This window comes from Oncorhynchus keta, chromosome 28 (genome assembly GCF_023373465.1).
Source record: "Oncorhynchus keta strain PuntledgeMale-10-30-2019 chromosome 28, Oket_V2, whole genome shotgun sequence".
Taxonomy (NCBI): domain Eukaryota; kingdom Metazoa; phylum Chordata; class Actinopteri; order Salmoniformes; family Salmonidae; genus Oncorhynchus; species Oncorhynchus keta.
The window spans coordinates 40,735,608-40,754,702 of NC_068448.1; the positions used below are offsets into that span (position 1 = coordinate 40,735,608).

A 19,095-nucleotide genomic window follows, 5' to 3' on the forward strand; every position below is an offset into this window, starting at 1 on the left:
CTCAAACAAAAGAGATCTCACAAGACCTAAGATTAAGAATTGTTGACTTGTATAAAGGTGGAATGTATCTCTAAAAGCCCACGGTAAGACAAATTGTCTATTAACCCACTAAGCCGTCATTGAAAATAAGAATTTGTTCTTAACTGACTTGCCTGGTAAAATAAAAAAAAATCAAGAGTTGAAAATGCAATGGAAACCCATTTAATTTGTAATTTTTATTTGGTACATGGGAATTTAACCACAAACGTTATTTGTATGTGCACTATGCCATCAAGCACATCTTTCTACCCACAACAAATCAATTGGACGGAAACATCTCTGGTGGAAAAATGCACACATTGTTTTCAGATTTTGTTTCAGCAGATTTAAGAATATTCACATAAAATCTGTCAGCAATTCGATGGAAACCTAGCTACTGACAATAGAAAATAAAATATCAGATATTACAAAACAATATCATCTCCTCACTCTCCAACCCCTATTTGGATGCATGTGGCTGGGACAGAGATCCATGCCAATGCCAAGAAGATGAAAGACCTCCAGTGATTGGTCCTTTTGCAAGCAGCAGCTCCACCATTGGTGTTGGCACAGGATAGGAACAGAGTCGTGCAGGCATCACGTGTGCGTTTGACAAACCTCCATTTTGCAAACAACAGGAGAGACAGGGCAGATCTAGGGACATGAGGAAATGTACAAAAGGTCATTAAGTCTGTTGCTTGTCCGACCAATATACATGTGGTTCTAGATTTCTTAAGCATAGAATGGCTTGTGAAGGTCACCATAGAGGTGCCCAAAGGCAATTGATGTGTTGAAAATCACAGGCAGTCTGACTCACCATTTCTTATTCCGAGGTTTCAGCTCCTCAGTAGCATTACGCAGGAAGATGTAGTTCTTTTTCTGAGGGTTGTAGTACTCATGCCCCTGAGGTTAAAACAAAATGTATCAATTGAACTTATACAAAATAATGCCTGGCCATTTTGAAGGAATAGAATGAGTCTTAAAATCAACCATTCATAACATGAGGAACGAGACTAAATGTTACCTTTGACCAGTCATAGCTAGAGGCGTAGGCAAAGATGTTGCCGTTGTTGTTGAACGAGCAAGCTGTGATTGGCTGGTCCAGCTGCTCCGAGGTCTTCAGCTTGGTGCGAGCGTCTTTATCCCAGAAGCTAAAGCGACCGTCAGACCCAACAGTCGCCAGTGTACCGTGGACAGGGTGGAAGGAGATGGCATTCACCTGTTTGATCAGAAACAGCAAGCTTTTTGCATTAAAAAACACCAACATCTTTCACTTCCTACTGACTGTAGCCAAACTAATATGAAAGCAGGGTGGAGAGAGCACAAGCTGCACTCACAGCATATATGTCTTGTGGTGTGGTTGTGTTGGTTCCATTCGACCTGTGGCACTTGAAGGTGAAGTTATCCTTGGCTCTACAACACACAAAAAACACTGTGGTGAGTACGGTGCCCCGGGTAATAGCTAAGGTCTTTCTCACAGTTTGTAAGGAAAAGCACGTTTTGTGCCACTCACGGGTTAGGAGGGTTGATGTAGTGAATGGCGACCCGCCCTTCAATGCTCCCAAGAGCAAATCCAGCAGGCTTGTTCTGTTTGTCCTTAAAGATGGCTATGCAGCGGTGCTGATACAGGGAGACGGAAGAGGTGGTGTTAGGGTGTACACCACAGGCATTAACTACTCAATAATAACTGATAATCAATGGAAACCGCACACTGCGAAAAGGTGAGTGTAATATGTGCGAGGCAGAAAAAGTGTGTAGTAGACAGTCCTGTAAATGTATTGGTCTTTTTTTAGTTAACCTTTATTTATCCAGGAAGACTTATTTTAGGGAGACCTGTAAGTCACCTGGTATGTGAAACCAGTCACCTGGTGTTTGAGTGGTGAGTCTATCCTCCTGAACTCGGACGGCTGGTTCTCAAGCTGATATACAATCAAACCTCGCTCTGCCGATGCTACCACTGCCATGGGATACACCTGGAAATGACAGCAGCCAGCTCACCAATCAGCAGACAACACATGGCTCATAAAACCAGGACACAGCAGACTTTCATCTAAAAATGTTTTGAACATTTAACCGCAGAACACAATTTAAAATCACTAGTCGGTCCTCGCTATTCAGAGTTATTATAGAAAACTTAAAGAATATTAAAGTCACTGGAGCTTGAGCACCAGGTCCTCACCACGTCTGCACAGTAGCACCTCTCCGGCAGCTGCAGGGACATCATTGGGTTGGGCGAACGGGTGTCCCAGAACTACAAGAGCAAATCAAACACAGGTGAGCAAACCATTATAGTGAGTAAGATAATGACATTATTATCCTCACAGGGACATTTTGTTTGTGGCACTGTGTACTTTAAAACATATCATCAAGCATACAATGGGCATAAATATGAGAATAGAAAAAGTGCAATTCATGGGTGTTTCATAATGATTCAACTGTACACAATATACACATCAGTACAACGTTAACATCAATGTCAACTGTAGGCCAGACCGTCATTCAGTAGTCTTACTGTCACTGGGATAAAGGACTGTTTGGTTCTATTTATTTTATGCCCTGTATCACTACATAATAACTATGATATAAAACAGATAGTCATTTTGGAACAAGGATTGTTTCCAATCACAATACATTTTCTTACCTTCAGAGTTTTGTCCCAGCTGCCTGTCATGATGCAGTTGTAGTTGGGGGCTTTGATCCAGTGGACTGTTCTGATAGGAGCATCATGCTAAGAGGAAACACAAATCAATACCATTTCTAATCGGATCTAGGTTCAACATACCTTTTCATAATGTTTCCATGGGAAGCAATTCCCCCCAGTTGTACAAAGAGGCGATGAAACTACCAATTGAAAAATAACAGATTAAAACAGTGTTCATAGCCTGAAACATTTACCTGTGCGATCTGTATTGCCTGGTTGCTGTTGAGATCCCACATTTTGGCAGTCTTATCACAAGATGCAGTGAAAACCTTGCTTCCATCCTGAGAGAGCAAGGGAACGAATAAGTAAAGCTTCATTCAAAGTCCTTATATGGTTCGTAAAGATATGTGATATGTGAGGGGGGCCTACTTCGCTCCAGCAGACATCAAGGACTGGACCTGTGTGCATTTGCTGGGCTTTGGGGACTGTCTGCCCATTGTCCTGTACCTCCCAACACCTCACCTGGAAAAATGTAAGAAAACAGTCACGTGTTACGAAGTGAATGGTTTTAGACTCATAACAAAAAGGCATAAGTCTGAAGTGAACACTTCAAGTGGAACTTAATGACTTGACTCACATCATTGGCCCAGGACCCCCCTATCAAGAAGTTCCCTGGCATGGCAGGGGGACTAAACGCCAAGCAACTGATGCTGTCATCTGGGGGTGAGGTTACTTCCACATCCTATGTGAGATCACACATCATTCAAATGTATTTATACCACTCAGAACAATTTCTAGTAGTCAAATAGATTGATCATTAAGCTGGTTACTGAAAGGGAATGATATTTTTTTTTTTTAGCTAGTTACCTTCATTGGGTTGTGTGTGTCCGTGGTTGCCGCTCCGAATCCCCCTGCGCCAAACCCAGTGCTGGTCCCAAACAAGCTCATGACGTCGGATTGTCTTGAGCCAACACGCGGTTACTAATATGAAATGGTACATATTAGTAACCGGTACAATAAACAGCATTACAATAATGTGAAGTTATTCGATCAACATTTACATGCATTAGTGATAGTATACATAAATGATAATAATGAAAGAGGACAGTTAGCTATTGGACTTCAGTGGCTAGCTAAATGAATGGAGGTTGCTCACAAACCATCATGTTGTTCACCTAGCTAGCAATACATCTGCACCCAAGCCCCATATCAGGCGGCACTGTGATACTAAACAGCTTACTTTTATCGCAGGGAAATGCAGTAGTTTCAAATGTGTACATATCTAGTTTGTTTACCTTTTTTTACGTTGAAAATAAGCTTGGTTAAAGAAGAAAACGCAGCGCGTTGAGCGGAATAGGAAGTGCATTCACTGCACATGCGCCGGCAATTTAGGTTGCGTTCCAGGTCGTCTTCATTGCAGCCGCGCTGTTCAGACAATCACACCTCACAATGAAAACATGTTTACATGTAAAACGTATTTTGATCTAAATCCTATGATTACCTAGAATTTATTTGTTCTAATTCCACCCGTTTTCATATAAAAACAAGTTTTGCTCCCTTTCAATGATAAGTTGCATTATAAACATTTCTCTGGGTGTTACCCAGTCAAGAAAATCAAAAAGGCAACCGACAACATACGGTCTTAAAAAAAAAGTGATGGGAGAATGTTAAATATCAGGCTAAAAAAATCAGTTTGAAAACAATTTGAAAGAGACTTTTTATATGTTTTCTGCACAAATCCGGAGTATACTTGATACCATGTGAATACCTTGTAAGATTCTTGTTTGCTATTTGAAATCAACAATCTTCTTAACACCAGGTGACCACGCAGAAGAATGTTTTTCTTAAGTGTCAGGGATCGGATGTCAAAGTTAAAATCTTGTAATTGCCATAAAAGCGTGCACGCGCGCGCGCACACACACACACACACACACACACACACACACACACACACAATAAATAGATGTCATTGTCGTTTGTCCCACATATTCTGTAGTCTCAGTTTGAAAGTAATTAATGTACACTTACTGGAGGACACCCAGCTACTTCCACCCACTGACAGTCTGCTATGATAGTATACAGATCTCAGATAAGCCTGTAAAAGCAGTAGAGGAGGGTATACAAGCTGAAAACCCGACTCTCCATAACCCTTTCACAATATCCTGCTGAAACTCTACTGGCTTGAAGCAAGCACAGTTCATGCAGCTGTGGTGGATGAGTAACCAGGCCTGTACAGTATGGCTCGGCAGTGCAAAAGGGTACATACATGATACTGAAACCTAGCTCTTGGAATGCATCTTTAAAATGTTTGTTTACACACCCACTACGCTTCAACCAAAGGAAAGCCAATATCAATTACTTTGTCATAACAGCTTTGTCTTTATGATCCGATATGTGGGCTACATACGATTGAAGAAATGTGGGAAGAAGACACACTTGGAGGGAATAGAGAAGCTCTGAAAGAATCTTCCCTCAGCTGAGAAAAGAGAAAAATGGGTGTTTGCATGTGAAACCTTATGCATCTGCGCACTGCTCCTTATGACCTGCAAGAACTTCGATCCTCAGAGCTTGTAGCGTTTCTCTCTCACATAATGCAGCGACAACAACAAACCCTCTCAGACTCCAAACAAAAGTCCAGTTATCAATAGGATCCAAAGCTCCGGCGGGTCAGAGAGGGAGAAGCCAGGGTTGGGTTGGCCTTAGTTGGCTTTGGCACGGAGCTGTGCCCTCTTGCCCGTGACAGCCTGGAAGCCAGTCTTGATGCTGGCCACGGAGCAGCGCGAGTGGCAGGTCTCACACTGGAGGAAGTAGAGACGGGTGTCCTTTTGTAGGATGGTGTCAGGGGAGCGACACGTGTGACACGTCACATATTCCTCTGCAAGTCAAACACAAAGCCAAGATGAGGCACGCAAATATGTCTATAGTAGCTACAAGTGAAGGATAACTAAATTATATGCCTCTACAACTATTCTTTACATATTTTGCTCTAGGTCACCAGTATACCAATGTAATATGGATTCCTGTATATTCCTACGTACTAATATATCTTCTCAAGACATTTTCAATCTGTTTCTGTTGAAATCTTCCTTTGATCACAAGCTGATTATTTCCATCTATGGAGCCACTGCAAAGAAAATAAATGTAATAGTCATTCATAAAAACAGAACTTAATAACAGATGTCTGGATATGAAGATTTCTACTGCGAAATCTGCAATAACCATAATACTAGGCCACTTTACCTTGTCCCCAGCTCAGCCAATAAAAATGCCAGAAGATGTTTTGGCTGACGATGCAACCTACAGAGAACAATAATTGATAGTTAAATGCAGTCAAATGTACTACTAGAAACACTTCCACACTTCAATCATCATATACTGTAGCTCTCCTGTGGGAAGTAGAAACTCAAGTCCCTAAAGTCTGTAGAATGTATGAAGTAGACATGTTTGACTCACAGTTTACAGATATCAGTGAAGTTGACAAACGAGGTCTTCTTGGTGCCCACTCGGACCACCTGAGGGGGCTTCATAATAAACTTTCTCTTCTCTCCGGCCACCATGTCAGGGTTCTTCTCCCGCATGATGTTGAAGACACGGTTCAGCAGCTGAGGAGGACATCACAAATATGATCATCAGACTCTCTCAAACTGGGGCATGCCTTTGAATCAATATAACCAAATGCCCTTTGCAATATTATTTAAAATAATCTGAACTGAATTAAAATAAATAGGCCTACCTCATCATATGTGTAGTCTCTGTCTGTCCCTAACCACGCCGGACCAGACTGGGAGCTGAATGAGATGCCATCATTTTTTCCCCCCTCATCGTCCTCGAGGCCTCAAGCAAAAACACCACATGGTCATGTTTTAACGGATACAATTACACTCATTGAAAGGAAAGTAGAAGACAGATATCAGCATTCAATAATAATAATAATAATAATAATAATAATATCAATAATAGATTTAATTTGTATAGCGTATTTTATTACCCAAGAATCTCAACAGCGCTCAAGACATTTTAACATTTAACATTTAAGTCATTTAGCAGACGCTCTTATCCAGAGCGACAATGTCAGTCACTTAAGTGGATAATTACTACAAGGTCAAATGCCATCCCATACCATCGTCCTTCTCAAGTATCTCTCCTTCCTCCTGGAAGTCAACCTTCTTGGACTTTTTTTTCTTTGCTGGCAACTGAAGATCCAAGTCTTCCTCTTCCGCTGCCTCGCTCTGCTCTTCTTCAATTTTCAGCTCCTGTTTTTAATAGATTGGGAGAACCTGTCAGCAAAACATAATTAGATGTGACAAGACTAGGGTTGCAAAGGGTTGGAAACTTTCAGGCAAATTTCCAGAATTTTCCCGGAAAGATTCCAAGGGTAGTTAGCCTGGGAATTTTGCTTAAATTCATTAAAAATGTTGCTGATAACAGTGAAGCTTTTTTTGTGGGATACACATAAGGTAATTCTAGGTCTTGTGGGATATTTTGGTTAAACTATCGCCAATTCAATGCAATTGCAACCCTCTGCATGCACAGCACATTCTTCCATCACATGTATAGCTGATTCTCAAGATCTTGCACACTAATGAGATGATATTGAGCCAAGGACTACATGCTTTCTGGTAAGTTTTGATTACAATACTGGGTGGGATGAATATATTTTATATGACATACATTATTGTTTGTTAACTAGTAAATAGTAGCCTACAGCAAAGTGTGTTTAAATCATTTCTAACTTGTTAACAATTTCTGCTAGTTAGTTCTTTCTACCATGTGGGTTTTAACTTGCTTGAGCCTGCTAACTGAGTGTTAATTCACCTGTTTCCATACACATTTAATTTTAAACCATTTATCTTACAAATAAGTTTTTTAATCCAACTGCTTCACTATTTATCTGTACATGGAATTGTATTTATTGTTTTTTTAATCTTCACAGGAAAATGCCATGGGCACTATCTGATGTGGGAGACATTTCACTGCAGCTAAAGTAAACTCAGCAAAAAAAGAAACATCCTCTCACTGTCAACTGTGTTTATTTTCAGCAAACTTAACATGTGTAAATATTTGTATGAACATAACAGGATTCAACAACTGAGACATAAACTGAACAAGTTCCACAGACATGTGGCTAACATAAATGGAATAATGTGTCCCTGAACAAAGGGGGGGGGGGTCAAAATCAAAAGTATGTGGTGTGACGTGGCCACCAGCTGCATTAAGTACTACAGTGCATCTCCTCCTCATGGACTGCACCAGATTTACCAGTTCTTGCTGTGAGATGTTACCTGTACATTTCTGGGGGGAATGGCCCTAGCCCTCACCATCCAATCCAACAGGTCCCAGACGTGCTCAATGGGATTGAGATCTGGGCTTTTCGCTGGCCATGGCAGAACACTGACATTCCTGTCTTGCAGGAAATCATGCACAGAACGAGCAGTATGGCTGGTGGCATTGTCATGCTGGATGGTCATGTCAGAATGAGCCTGCAGAAAGGGTACCACATGAGGGAGAAGGATGTCTTGACTGTAACGCACAGCTGAACAAGCTCAGTCCGATGATGCTGTGACGGACCCTCCACCTCCAAATCGATCCCTCTCCAGAGTACAGGCCTCGGTATAATGCTCATTCCTTCAACGATAAACGCGAATTCGACCATTACCCCTGGTGAGACAAAACCGCGACTTGTCAGTGAAGAGCACTTTTTGCCAGTCCTGTCTGGTCCAGCGACAGTGGGTTTGTGCCCATAGGAACCGTTGTTGCCGGTGATGTATTGTGAGGACCTGCCTTACCACAGGCCTACAAGCCCTCAGTTCAGCCTCTCTCAGCCTATTGCGGACAGTCTGAGCACTGATGGAGGGATTGTGCGTTCCTGGTGTAACTCGGGCAGTTGTTTTCCATCCTGTACCTGTCCCGCAGGTGTGATGTTCGGATGTACCGATCCTGTGCAGGTGTTGTTACACGTGGTCTGCCATTGCGAGGACGATCAGCTGTCCGTCCTGTCTCCCTGTAGCTCTGTCTTAGGTGTCTCACAGTACGGACATTGCAATTTATTGCCCTGGCCACATCTGCAGTCCTCATGCCTCCTTGCAGTATGCCTAAGGCACATTCACGCAGATGAGCAGGCACCATGGGAATCTTTCAGAGTCAGTAGAAAGGCCTCTTTTAGTGTCCTAAGTTTTCATAACTGTTACCTTAATTGCCTACCGCCTGTAATCTGTTAGTGTCCTAACGACCGTTCCACAGGTGCATGTTCACTAACTGGTTATGGTTCATTGAACAAGCATGGGAACCAGTGTTTAAACCCTTTACAATGAAGATCTGTGAAGTTATTTGGATTTTTACGAATTATCGTTGAAACAAAGGGTCCGGAGTTTAGAAGGAAAAGCTGTGTACATTTGCAAATACTGTGCCAAATCATTTGTGAAGAATGCAACAAAGATGCAGAATCATCTGGGCAAGTGCATACAATTCTACAAGAGAGCCAAGGAAATGGTTAGGTACATGAAGGGTCATCAAGTTATAGTAGCAATCTACCTCACCACATTGAAGCTGCCCAGCAACACCCATTGGGGTGGTGTTGTCATCATGTTTGACAGTCTCCTGGAGGTGGAGGAGTCTCTCCAAGAAATGGCCATATCACAGTCTGCCGATATGGACAGCCCCATCAAGAGGGTCCTCCTGGATGATGTATTTTGGGAGAGAGTGGTAAAGCAGCCTGAAACTCCTGAAACCTATAGCAGTAGCCATTGCACGGATCGGGGAGACAATGCCATCCTGTCTGATGTTCAGACTCTGCTTACAGATGTAAGATAAGAAATCTGTACTGCCCTACCCACTTCGCTGTTGCTCCAAAAGAAACAGCAGTTCTGAAATAGATAAAAAGCGTGAAGACTTCTGCTTCAAGCCCATACACGCCACAGCGTACATGTTGGACTCCAAGTATGCTGGCAAGAGCATCCTGTCTGGTGTAGAGATCAACAAGGCCTATGGTGTCATCACTACTGTGTCTCGCCACCTTGGCCTGGATGAGAGTAAGGTTCTTGGCAGTCTGGCAAAGTATACTTCCAAGCAAGGGCTTTGGGATGGAGATGCAATATGGCAGTCGTGCCAACATACAGTGCCTTGCAAAAGTATTCATCCCCCTTGGCGTTGTCTCTATTTTGTTGCATTACAACCTGTAATTTAAATGGATTTTTATTTGGATTTCATGAAATGGACACACACAAAATAGTCCAAATTGGTGAAGTGAAATTTTAAAATGTACTTGTTTCAAAATTTCTCAAAAACAAAAAAACCTCAAACCGGTGCGTGCATATGCCCCTAAATAAGATCTGGTGCAACCAATTACCTTCAGAAGTCACATAATTAGTTAAATAAAGTCCACCTATGTGCTATCTAAGTGTCACATGATCTAAGTATATATACACCTGTTCTGAAAGGCCCCAGAGTCTGCAACTCCACTAAACAAGGGGCACCACCAAGCAAGCGGCACCACGAAGATCAAGGAGCTCTCCAAACAGGTCAGGAACAAAGCTGTGGAGAAGTACAGATCAGTGAGGAACTTTGAACATCCCACGGAGCACCATTAAATCCATTATTAAAAAATGGAAAGAATATGGCACCACAACAAACCTGCCAAGAGAAGGCTGCCCACCAAAACTCACAGACCAGGCAAGGAGGGCATTAATCAGAGAGGCAACAATGAGACCAAAGATAACCCTGAAGGAGCTGCAAAGCTCCACTGCGGAGATTGGAGTATATGTCCATAGGACCAATCTAAGCCATTGCTTAGAGAAAACAATAAGCAAACACGCTTGGTGTTCGCCAAAAGGCATGTGGGAGACTCCCCAAACATATGGAAGAAGGTACTCTGGTCAGATGAGACCAAAATGTTGCTTTTTGGCCATCAAGGAAAAAGCTATGTCTGACGCAAACCCAACACCTCACATCACCCCGAGAACACCATCCCCACAGTGAAACATGGTGGTGGCAGCATGATGCTGTCAGGATGTTTTTCATTGGCAGGGACTGGGAAACTGGTCAGAATTGAAGGAATGATGGATGGAGCTAAATACAGGGAAATTCTTGATTCTTAAATGATACAAACCCCCAGGTTGTAAGGCAACAAAATAGGAAAAATGCCAAGGGGGATGAATACCGGCGCCGACAGAGATGGCCGCCTCGCTTCGCGTTACTTGGAAACTATGCAGTTTTTTGTTTTTTTACGTGTTATTTCTTACATTAGTACCCCAGGTCATCTTAGGTTTCATTACATACAGTCGAGAAGAACTACTGAATATAAGATCAGCGTCAACTCACCATCAGTACGACCAAGAATATATTTTTCGCGACGCGGATCCTGTGTTCTGCCTTTCAAACAGGACAACGGAATGGATCCCATGCAGCGACCCAAAAAACGACGAGGAAACGAGGCGGTCTTCTGGTCAGACTCCGGAGACGGGAGCATTCTTCTCGCCAATGTCCAGTCTCTTGACAACAAGGTTGATGAAATCCGAGCAAGGGTAGCATTCCAGAGGGACAGAGACTGTAACGTTCTTTGCTTCACGGAAACATGGCTCACTGGAGAGACGCTTTCCTTAGGCGTTGCAGCCAGCGGGTTTCTCCACGCATCGCGCTGACAAAACAAACATCTTTCTGGTAAGAAGAGGGGCGGGGGCGTATGCCTTATGGCTAACGAGACATGGTGTGATGAAAGAAACATACAGGATCTCAAATCCTTCTGTTCACCTGATTTAGAATTCCTCACAATCAAATGTAGACCGCATTATCTACCAAGACAATTCTCTTCGATTATAATCACAGCCGTATATATCCCCCAAGCAGACACATCGATGGCTCTGAACAAACTTTATTTGACTCTTTGCAAACTGGAATCCATTTATCCGGAGGCTGCATTCATTGAAGCTGGGGATTTTAACAAGGCTAATCTGAAAACAAGACTCTTGTCTTGACTATGTCTAGACTATGTTTCGTATTGCATCAGATAACAATATTGACGAATACGCTGATTCGGTGTGCGAGTTCATTAGAACGTGCATTGAAGATGTCGTTCCCATAGCAACGATTAAAACATTCCCTAACCAGAAACCGTGGATTGATGGCAGCATTCGTGTGAAACTGAAAGCGCGAACCACTGCTTTTAATCAGGGCAAGGTGACTGGTAACATGACCGAATACAAACAATGCAGCTATTCCCTCCGCAAGGCTATTAAACAAGCTAAGCGTCAGTACAGAGACAAAGTGGAATCTCAATTCAATGGCTCAGACACAAGAGGCATGTGGCAGGGTCTACAGTCAATCACGGACTACAAGAAGAAACCCAGCCCAGTCACGGACCAGGATGTCTTGCTCCCAGGCAGACTAAATAACTTTTTTGCCCGCTTTGAGGACAATACAGTGCCACTGACACGGCCTGCAACGAAAACATGCGGTCTCTCCTTCACTGCAGCCGAGGTGAGTAAGACATTTAAACGTGTTAACCCTCGCAAGGCTGCAGGCCCAGACGGCATCCCCAGCCCCGCCTCAGAGCATGCGCAGACCAGCTGGCCGGTGTGTTTACGGACATATTCAATCAATCCCTATACCAGTCTGCTGTTCCCACATGCTTCAAGAGGGCCACCATTGTTCCTGTTCCCAAGAAAGCTAAGGTAACTGAGCTAAATGACTACCGCCCGTAGCACTCACTTCCGTCATCATGAAGTGCTTTGAGAGACTAGTCAAGGACCATATCACCTCCACCCTACCTGACACCCTAGACCCACTCCAATTTGCTTACCGCCCAAATAGGTCCACAGACGATGCAATCTCAACCACACTGCCCTAACCCACCTGGACAAGAGGAATATCTATGTGAGAATGCTGTTCATCGAGTACAGCTCGGCATTCAACACCATAGTACCCTCCAAGCTCGTCATCAAGCTCGAGACCCTGGGTCTCGACCCCGCCCTGTGCAACTGGGTACTGGACTTCCTGACGGGCCGCCCCAGGTGGTGAGGGTAGGCAACAACATCTCCTCCCCGCTGATCCTCAACACGGGGGGCCCCACAAGGGTGCGTTCTGAGCCCTCTCCTGTACTCCCTGTTCACCCACGACTGCGTGGCCACGCACGCTCCAACTCAATCATCAAGTTTGCGGACGACACAACAGTGGTAGGCTTGATTACCAACAACGACGAGACAGCCTACAGGGAGGAGGTGAGGGCCCTCGGAGTGTGGTGTCAGGAAAATAACCTCACACTCAACGTCAACAAAACTAAGGAGATGATTGTGGACTTCAGGAAACAGCAGAGGGAACACCCCCCTATCCACATCGATGGAACAGTAGTGGAGAGGGTAGCAAGTTTTAAGTTCCTCGGCATACACATCACAGACAAACTGAATTGGTCCACTCACACTGACAGCGTCGTGAAGAAGGCGCAGGAGCGCCTCTTCAACCTCAGGAGGCTGAAGAAATTCGGCTTGTCACCAAAAGCACTCACAAACTTCTACAGATGCACAGGTGTACATCAAAGTACAGGTGCATCAAAGCTGGGACCGAGAGACTGAAAAACAGCTTCTGTCTCAAGGCCATCAGACTGTTAAACAGCCACCACTAACATTGAGTGGCTGCTGCCAACACACTGTCATTGACACTGACCTAACTCCAGCCACTTTAATAATGGGAATTGATGGGAAATGATGTAAATATATCACTAGCCACTTTAAACAATGCTACCTTATATAATGTTACTTACCCTACATTATTCATCTCATATGCATACGTATATACTGTACTCTACATCATCGACTGCATCCTTATGTAATACATGTATCACTAGCCACTTTAACTATGCCACTTTGTTTACTTTGTCTACATACTCATCTCATATGTATATACTGTACTCGATACCATCTACTGTATGCTGCTCTGTACCATCACTCATTCATATATCCTTATGTACATATTCCTTATCCCCTTACACTGTGTATAAAACAGTAGTTTTGGAATTGTTAGTTAGATTACTTGTTGGTTATCACTGCATTGTCGGAACTAGAAGCACAAGCATTTCGCTACACTCGCATTAACATCTGCTAACCATGTGTATGTGACAAATAAAATTTGATTTGATTTGATTTGATGTGGTGAGGCCTCATTTAACACAGTAAATTCATCAGGCTTAAGCCATGTTTCGGTCAGGCCAATCACATCAAGATTATGATCAGTGAATAGTTCATTGACTATAATTGCCTTTGAAGTAAGGGATCTAACATTAAGTAGCCCTATTTTGAGATGTGAGGTATCATGATCTCTTTCAGTAATGACAGGAATGGAGGTGGTCTTTATCCTAGTGAGATTGCTAAGGCGAACACCGCCATGTTTAGTTTTGCCCAACCCAGGTTCGAGGCACACACACGGTCTCAATGGTGATTGCTGAGCTGACTACACTGACTGTGCTAGTGGCAGACTCCACTATGCTGGCAGGCTGGCTAACAGCCTGCTGCCTGGCCTGCACCCTATTTCATTGTGGAGCTAGAGGAGTTAGAGCCCTGTCTATGTTGGTAGATAAGATGAGAGCACCCCTCCAGCTAGGATGGAGTCCGTCACTCCTCAGCAGGTCAGGCAGGCTTGGTCCTGTTTGTGGGCGAGTCCCAGAAAGAGGGCCAGTTATCTACAAATTCTATCTTTTGGGAGGGGCAGAAAACAGTTTTCAACCAGCGATTGAGCTGTGAGACTCTGCTGTAGAGCTCATCACTCCCCCTAACTGGGAGGGGGCCAGAGACAATTACTCGATGCCGACACATCTTTCTAGCTGATATGCACGCAGAAGCTATGTTGCGCTTGGTGATCTCTGACTGTTTCATCCTAACATTGTTGGTGCCGACGTGGATAACAATATCTCTATACTCTCTACACTCGCCATTTTTAGCTTTAGCCTGCACCATCTTCAGATGAGCCTTAACGTCGGTAGCCCTGCCCCCTGGTAAACAGTGTATGATCGCTGGATGATTCGTTTTAAGTCTAATACTGCGGGTAATGGAGTCGCCAATGACTAGAGTTTTCAATTTGTCAGAGCTAATGGTGGGAAGCTTCGGCGTCTCAGATCCCGTAACGGGAGGTGTAGAGACCAGAGAAGACTCGGCCTCTGACTCCGACCCGCTGCTTAATGGGGAAAACCGGTTGAAAGTTTCTGTCGGCTGAATGAGCGACACCGGTTGAGCTTTCCTACAGCATTTCCTTCCAGAAACCGTGAGAAAGTTGTCCGGCTGCCACTGTATCTCATCAGCCACCTGGTGGAAGGGACTTTGTGGATCTGAGGCTCTTTCACCTGTTGCCTTCACCATCCTCCAAATCCCACCAACATCAGCCACTTCAGAGCGCAACTGGTCCTTGTTTGGCAACACACACACCAAAGCACACAACAGGCTGACCAATACAAGGGTTGACAAATTGGTGGCCACCCGGGCAAATTTGAGGCTTTTTGAGCCTGACAACGAGCCATCATCAACAAGGTTGGAAAGTGACGGTGAAGATGAGGCCTCAGACTCTGATGTTCAAGAGGTGGACATTGAGGAGGTCCAGGGAGAAGACATGGAAGCCTGAGAGGAAGACAACCAAATCTTTAGTTTCTACACTATCATTTTACAGATGTTTGTTGAAAACATTTTTGGGAGATGCGATGGATCATTGGGGATCATTCAATATTCCCTTTCTTTTGTTGTTCAGTGAAATCATCCCATTTGAAGAGTCAACTCATTTAATTAAAGTTAAATACGTAAATAAATAGTTATTTTATTTCTATTGGAAGGATTTAATCAATTAAGCAATTATTTATACTTATGATAAGTTCAAATGTTTATGTTTCTGTCTCCATATGATATGGTAAATATATCCAATGCAAAAAACATCTATATTTAAATGGTATTAATATTAATTTGCATATATTTCCCTTAATTCCTATATATTCCCGTTAATTCCCACGGAACGTTTCCACCTCTGAATATTCCCCAAAAAGTGCAACCCTAGACTCAGCTCAAAGTAGAGATTCAGAAATAAATGTGCCGCAACAAAGCCTTGGAAATAAACATAAGGCAGTTAACTTCGATATCACGTCAATATGGCTCCCATAGACATGGCTCCACTCCAGGTACACACACAGCATAAATGACAGTGCATTCGGAAAGTATTCAGACCCCTTGACTTTGTCCACATTTTGTTACATTACAGCCTTATTCTAAAATGTATTAAATTGTTTTTTTCCCCTCATCAATCTACACACAATACCCCATAATGAAAAAGAAAAAATATATATATATATTTTTTTGGAATGTATAAAAAAAAAAAATAGAATATCACATTTACATAAGTATTCAGACCCTTTACTAAAGTACTTTGTTGTAGCACCTTTGGCAGCGATTACAGGCTCGTATGATGCTACAAGCTTGGTACACATGTATTTGGGGAGTTTCTCCCATTCTTCTCTGCAGATCCTCTCAAGCTCTGTCAGGTTGGATGGGGAGCATCGCTGCATAGCTATTTTCAGGTCTCTCCAGAGATGTCCGATGGGTTCAAGTCCGGGCTCTGGCTGTGCCACTCAAGGACATTTAGACTTGTCCTAAAGCCACTCCTGCGTTGTCTTGGCTGTCTGCTTTAGGGTCATTTTCTTGTTGGAATGTGAACCTTTGCCTCAGTCTGAGGTCCTGATTGCTCTGGAACAGGTTTTCATCAAGGATCTCTCTGAAACTTTGCTCCGTTCATCTTTCCCTCAATCCTGACTAGTCTCCCAGTCCCTGCCGCAGAATGATGCTGCCACTACTGCCACTACCATGCTTCACCATAGTGATGGTGCCAGGTTTCCTCCAGATGTGACGCTTGGCATTCAGGCCAAAGAGTTCAATCTTGGTTTCATTAGACCAGAAAATCTTGTTTCTCATGGACTCATCAGAGTCCTTTAGGTCCTTTTGGCAAACTCCAAGCGGGCTGTCATGTGACTTTTACTGAGGAGTAGCTTCCGTCTGGCCACTACCATAAAGGCCTGATTGGTGGAGTGCTGCAGAGATGGTTGTTCTTCTGGAATGTTCTCCCATCTCCACAGAGGAACTCTGGAGCGCAATCAGAGTGACCATCGGGTTCTTGGTCATCTCCCTGACCAAGGCCCTTCTCCCCCGATTGATCAGTTTAGTTGGACGGCCAGCTCTAGGAAGAGTCTTGGTGGTTCCAAACTTATTTTATTTAAGAATTATGGAGGTGTTCTTGGGGACCTTCAATGCAGCAGAAATGTTTTGGTACCCTTCCCCTGATCTGTGCCTTGACACAATCCTGTCTCGGAGCTCTCCAGACAATTCCTTTGACCTCATGGCTTGGTTTTTGCTCTGACATGCCCTGTCAACTATGGGACCTTATATAGACAGGTGTGTGCCTTTTCAAATCATGTCCAATCAATTGAATTTACCACAGGTGGACTCCAATTAAGTTGTAGAAACATCTCAAGGAAGATCAATGAAAACAGGATGCGCCAAAGCTCAATATCGAGTCTCATAGCATAGGGTCTGAATACTTTTTCTTAAAACCTGTTTTCGCTTTGTCATTATGGGGTATTGTTTGTAGATTGATGAGGGAAAAAAAATATTTCATCCATTTTCAGTATGGCTGTAATGTAAACAAAATGTGGAATAAAGGATGGGGTCTGAATACTTTCCGAATGCACAGTATATATCATACCTTTATCCCCTCCTCAATGTCATTATCAAACCCTTTCTTGGGCTTCTTCTTCTTTTTCTTCTGGTTGAAAAAGTTCAGGTCATCAAGATCGTCGGATTGCTCTAAAGATTTGAACAAACACTTCTGATATTGGTCTCACTGAGTTACTCTTCCGTTCCAGTCATGACAGATTAGTGGTCTAGAAGAGCAGAAAGTCACTACTGGGACATTACCTTTCCTCTGTTCCTTGTTTCCTCTCCTCACTTCCATCTGACATGTTGTGTAGGAAGTGAGTCAAGGATGGAAGGAGAGGACCAAAGAATTTGAGGAAAGACCTTTGAGATCTTTGTCAGGTGTGAGCCTTCCTACCTTTCTTCCTTCCCTCGTCCTCGTCCAGGTCGAACTCTCTGTCCTCCCCACCGTCAGGTTCCACCTCCTTGGCCTCTACCTGCTGTGTGTCCTCTGCCACTCCGTCTCCACCTTCTTCTTCCAGCATGAAAGGCTTCTTCTTCTTCTTCTTCTTCTTCTTCTTGGTCATGTTGGGGTCGAATATCATCTGATGGGAGAATTAGACCGTGATGATTAGCTTAGACCCAGTGTGATTGAAGAAAAATAGCTGTTTGTTGATACATTACATTATATTTCCAGTCTAAGACTAGTTCTGGTACAATGTGTACAAACATTGACATACACACACACACAGCTAACACAAGTTTCCCAAGCCTAAATAAATGGTTAGCTTTAATAACTACAGGAATAGACTTGCAGCTAGCTACCTAGCATAGCTGACATTCGGTCACTAAATTGAGTATGTGATTAATTGTTTTATTAGTTAGTTAGCCCACTAGCCAAGCGCTCAACATGCGTGAGTGGTCTGCTTTCTGATATACTGGTGGGAAAGACTTGTACTGTAGGCTGAGGCCAAATTCATTCAACAACGATCGCCACTAACGTTAACGTAACTAACTGGCTTATCTTCTACTCGACCAATACTGATAATAGTATATACACCATGATAAAAAGTGATTACTTACTTCGTCTCCTGACATGTTTGCGGAAAGAACAAGAACGATCGAGGAAGTTTTTTTTTTTATCCCAAGATCAGTCTCACTTCAATTCGCCGACACTTCTTGCATCAGCGGTAAATTGTCAATGCGCAATCGTGGACTAACGTAATGAGGTCGATATTCAGGGTTACCAGGTCCAGTTTAGATAACTTGTCGAATGATCATAGAAATAACCCATTCAAAACGCCTGAAAACTTGCCAACAAATGTTTTTTACACAGCAAGTGCTGATTTGACACATTTATACAATAAGTCCTTTCCCATAACGTTATCGAGCCAATAAAGAAGCAATATCAACATAACTTAATCAATAATAAATAATAATAATAATAATAATAATAATAATAATAATAATAACTTAATCAACGTAACAACGCTAGAATCAAAATGAGTTTTTCATCAAAATAATAATTACAGCTATGATTATAAAGGAAGTTGAATATGTCTCAAGATAAAAGATAATTCACCCTTATTAAACTCGCCAGATAATTTTCCATCAATTGATGTCGATTTAACCCGTGTGACTGCTATGATTAAGCAATATGGCACAAGGGGGTATGGTATATAGCCAATATACTACAGCTAATGGCTGTTCTTAAGGATGAGGCAAAGGGATACAGCCATTAGCCGTGGTATTGTGGCAAATACCAAAAACCCTTGGGGTACCTTATTGCTA

General features: G+C 43.0%; 2 protein-coding genes across 4 annotated transcripts; both read right to left on the reverse strand.

Moving 5' to 3' along the window:
• Positions 1 to 178: 178 nt before the first annotated feature.
• LOC118361338 (mRNA export factor) lies at positions 179 to 4,868 on the reverse strand. 3 transcript variants are annotated; one of them, XM_035741201.2, is made up of 14 exons: positions 4,688 to 4,868; positions 3,955 to 4,084; positions 3,527 to 3,640; positions 3,297 to 3,401; positions 3,089 to 3,181; positions 2,914 to 3,000; positions 2,660 to 2,746; positions 2,198 to 2,269; positions 1,863 to 1,991; positions 1,532 to 1,638; positions 1,356 to 1,431; positions 1,043 to 1,237; positions 836 to 921; positions 179 to 672 (listed from the first exon to the last, which is right to left on the reverse strand). In XM_035741201.2, coding segments are annotated over exons 3-14 (1,119 nt in total). In that variant the 5' UTR covers positions 3,608 to 3,640; positions 3,955 to 4,084; positions 4,688 to 4,868; the 3' UTR covers positions 179 to 671. The 3 variants fall into 3 exon arrangements, with proteins under 3 accessions (XP_035597094.1, XP_035597095.1, XP_035597096.1); XM_035741202.2 differs by lacking the exons at positions 3,955 to 4,084; positions 4,688 to 4,868 and adding an exon at positions 3,900 to 3,921; XM_035741203.2 differs by lacking the exon at positions 179 to 672 and having other exon boundaries at positions 832 to 921; positions 1,884 to 1,991; positions 3,955 to 4,868.
• A 146-nt stretch (positions 4,869 to 5,014) lies between these two features.
• LOC118361339 (eukaryotic translation initiation factor 2 subunit 2-like) lies at positions 5,015 to 18,662 on the reverse strand. Its single transcript, XM_035741204.2, has 9 exons — positions 18,388 to 18,662; positions 17,723 to 17,909; positions 17,375 to 17,475; positions 6,780 to 6,912; positions 6,393 to 6,493; positions 6,113 to 6,261; positions 5,900 to 5,956; positions 5,698 to 5,783; positions 5,015 to 5,534 (listed from the first exon to the last, which is right to left on the reverse strand). Exons 1-9 carry the CDS (start codon positions 18,400 to 18,402, stop codon positions 5,359 to 5,361), a joined length of 1,005 nt encoding a protein of 334 aa, XP_035597097.1. The 5' UTR covers positions 18,403 to 18,662; the 3' UTR covers positions 5,015 to 5,358.
• Positions 18,663 to 19,095: the final 433 nt, after the last annotated feature.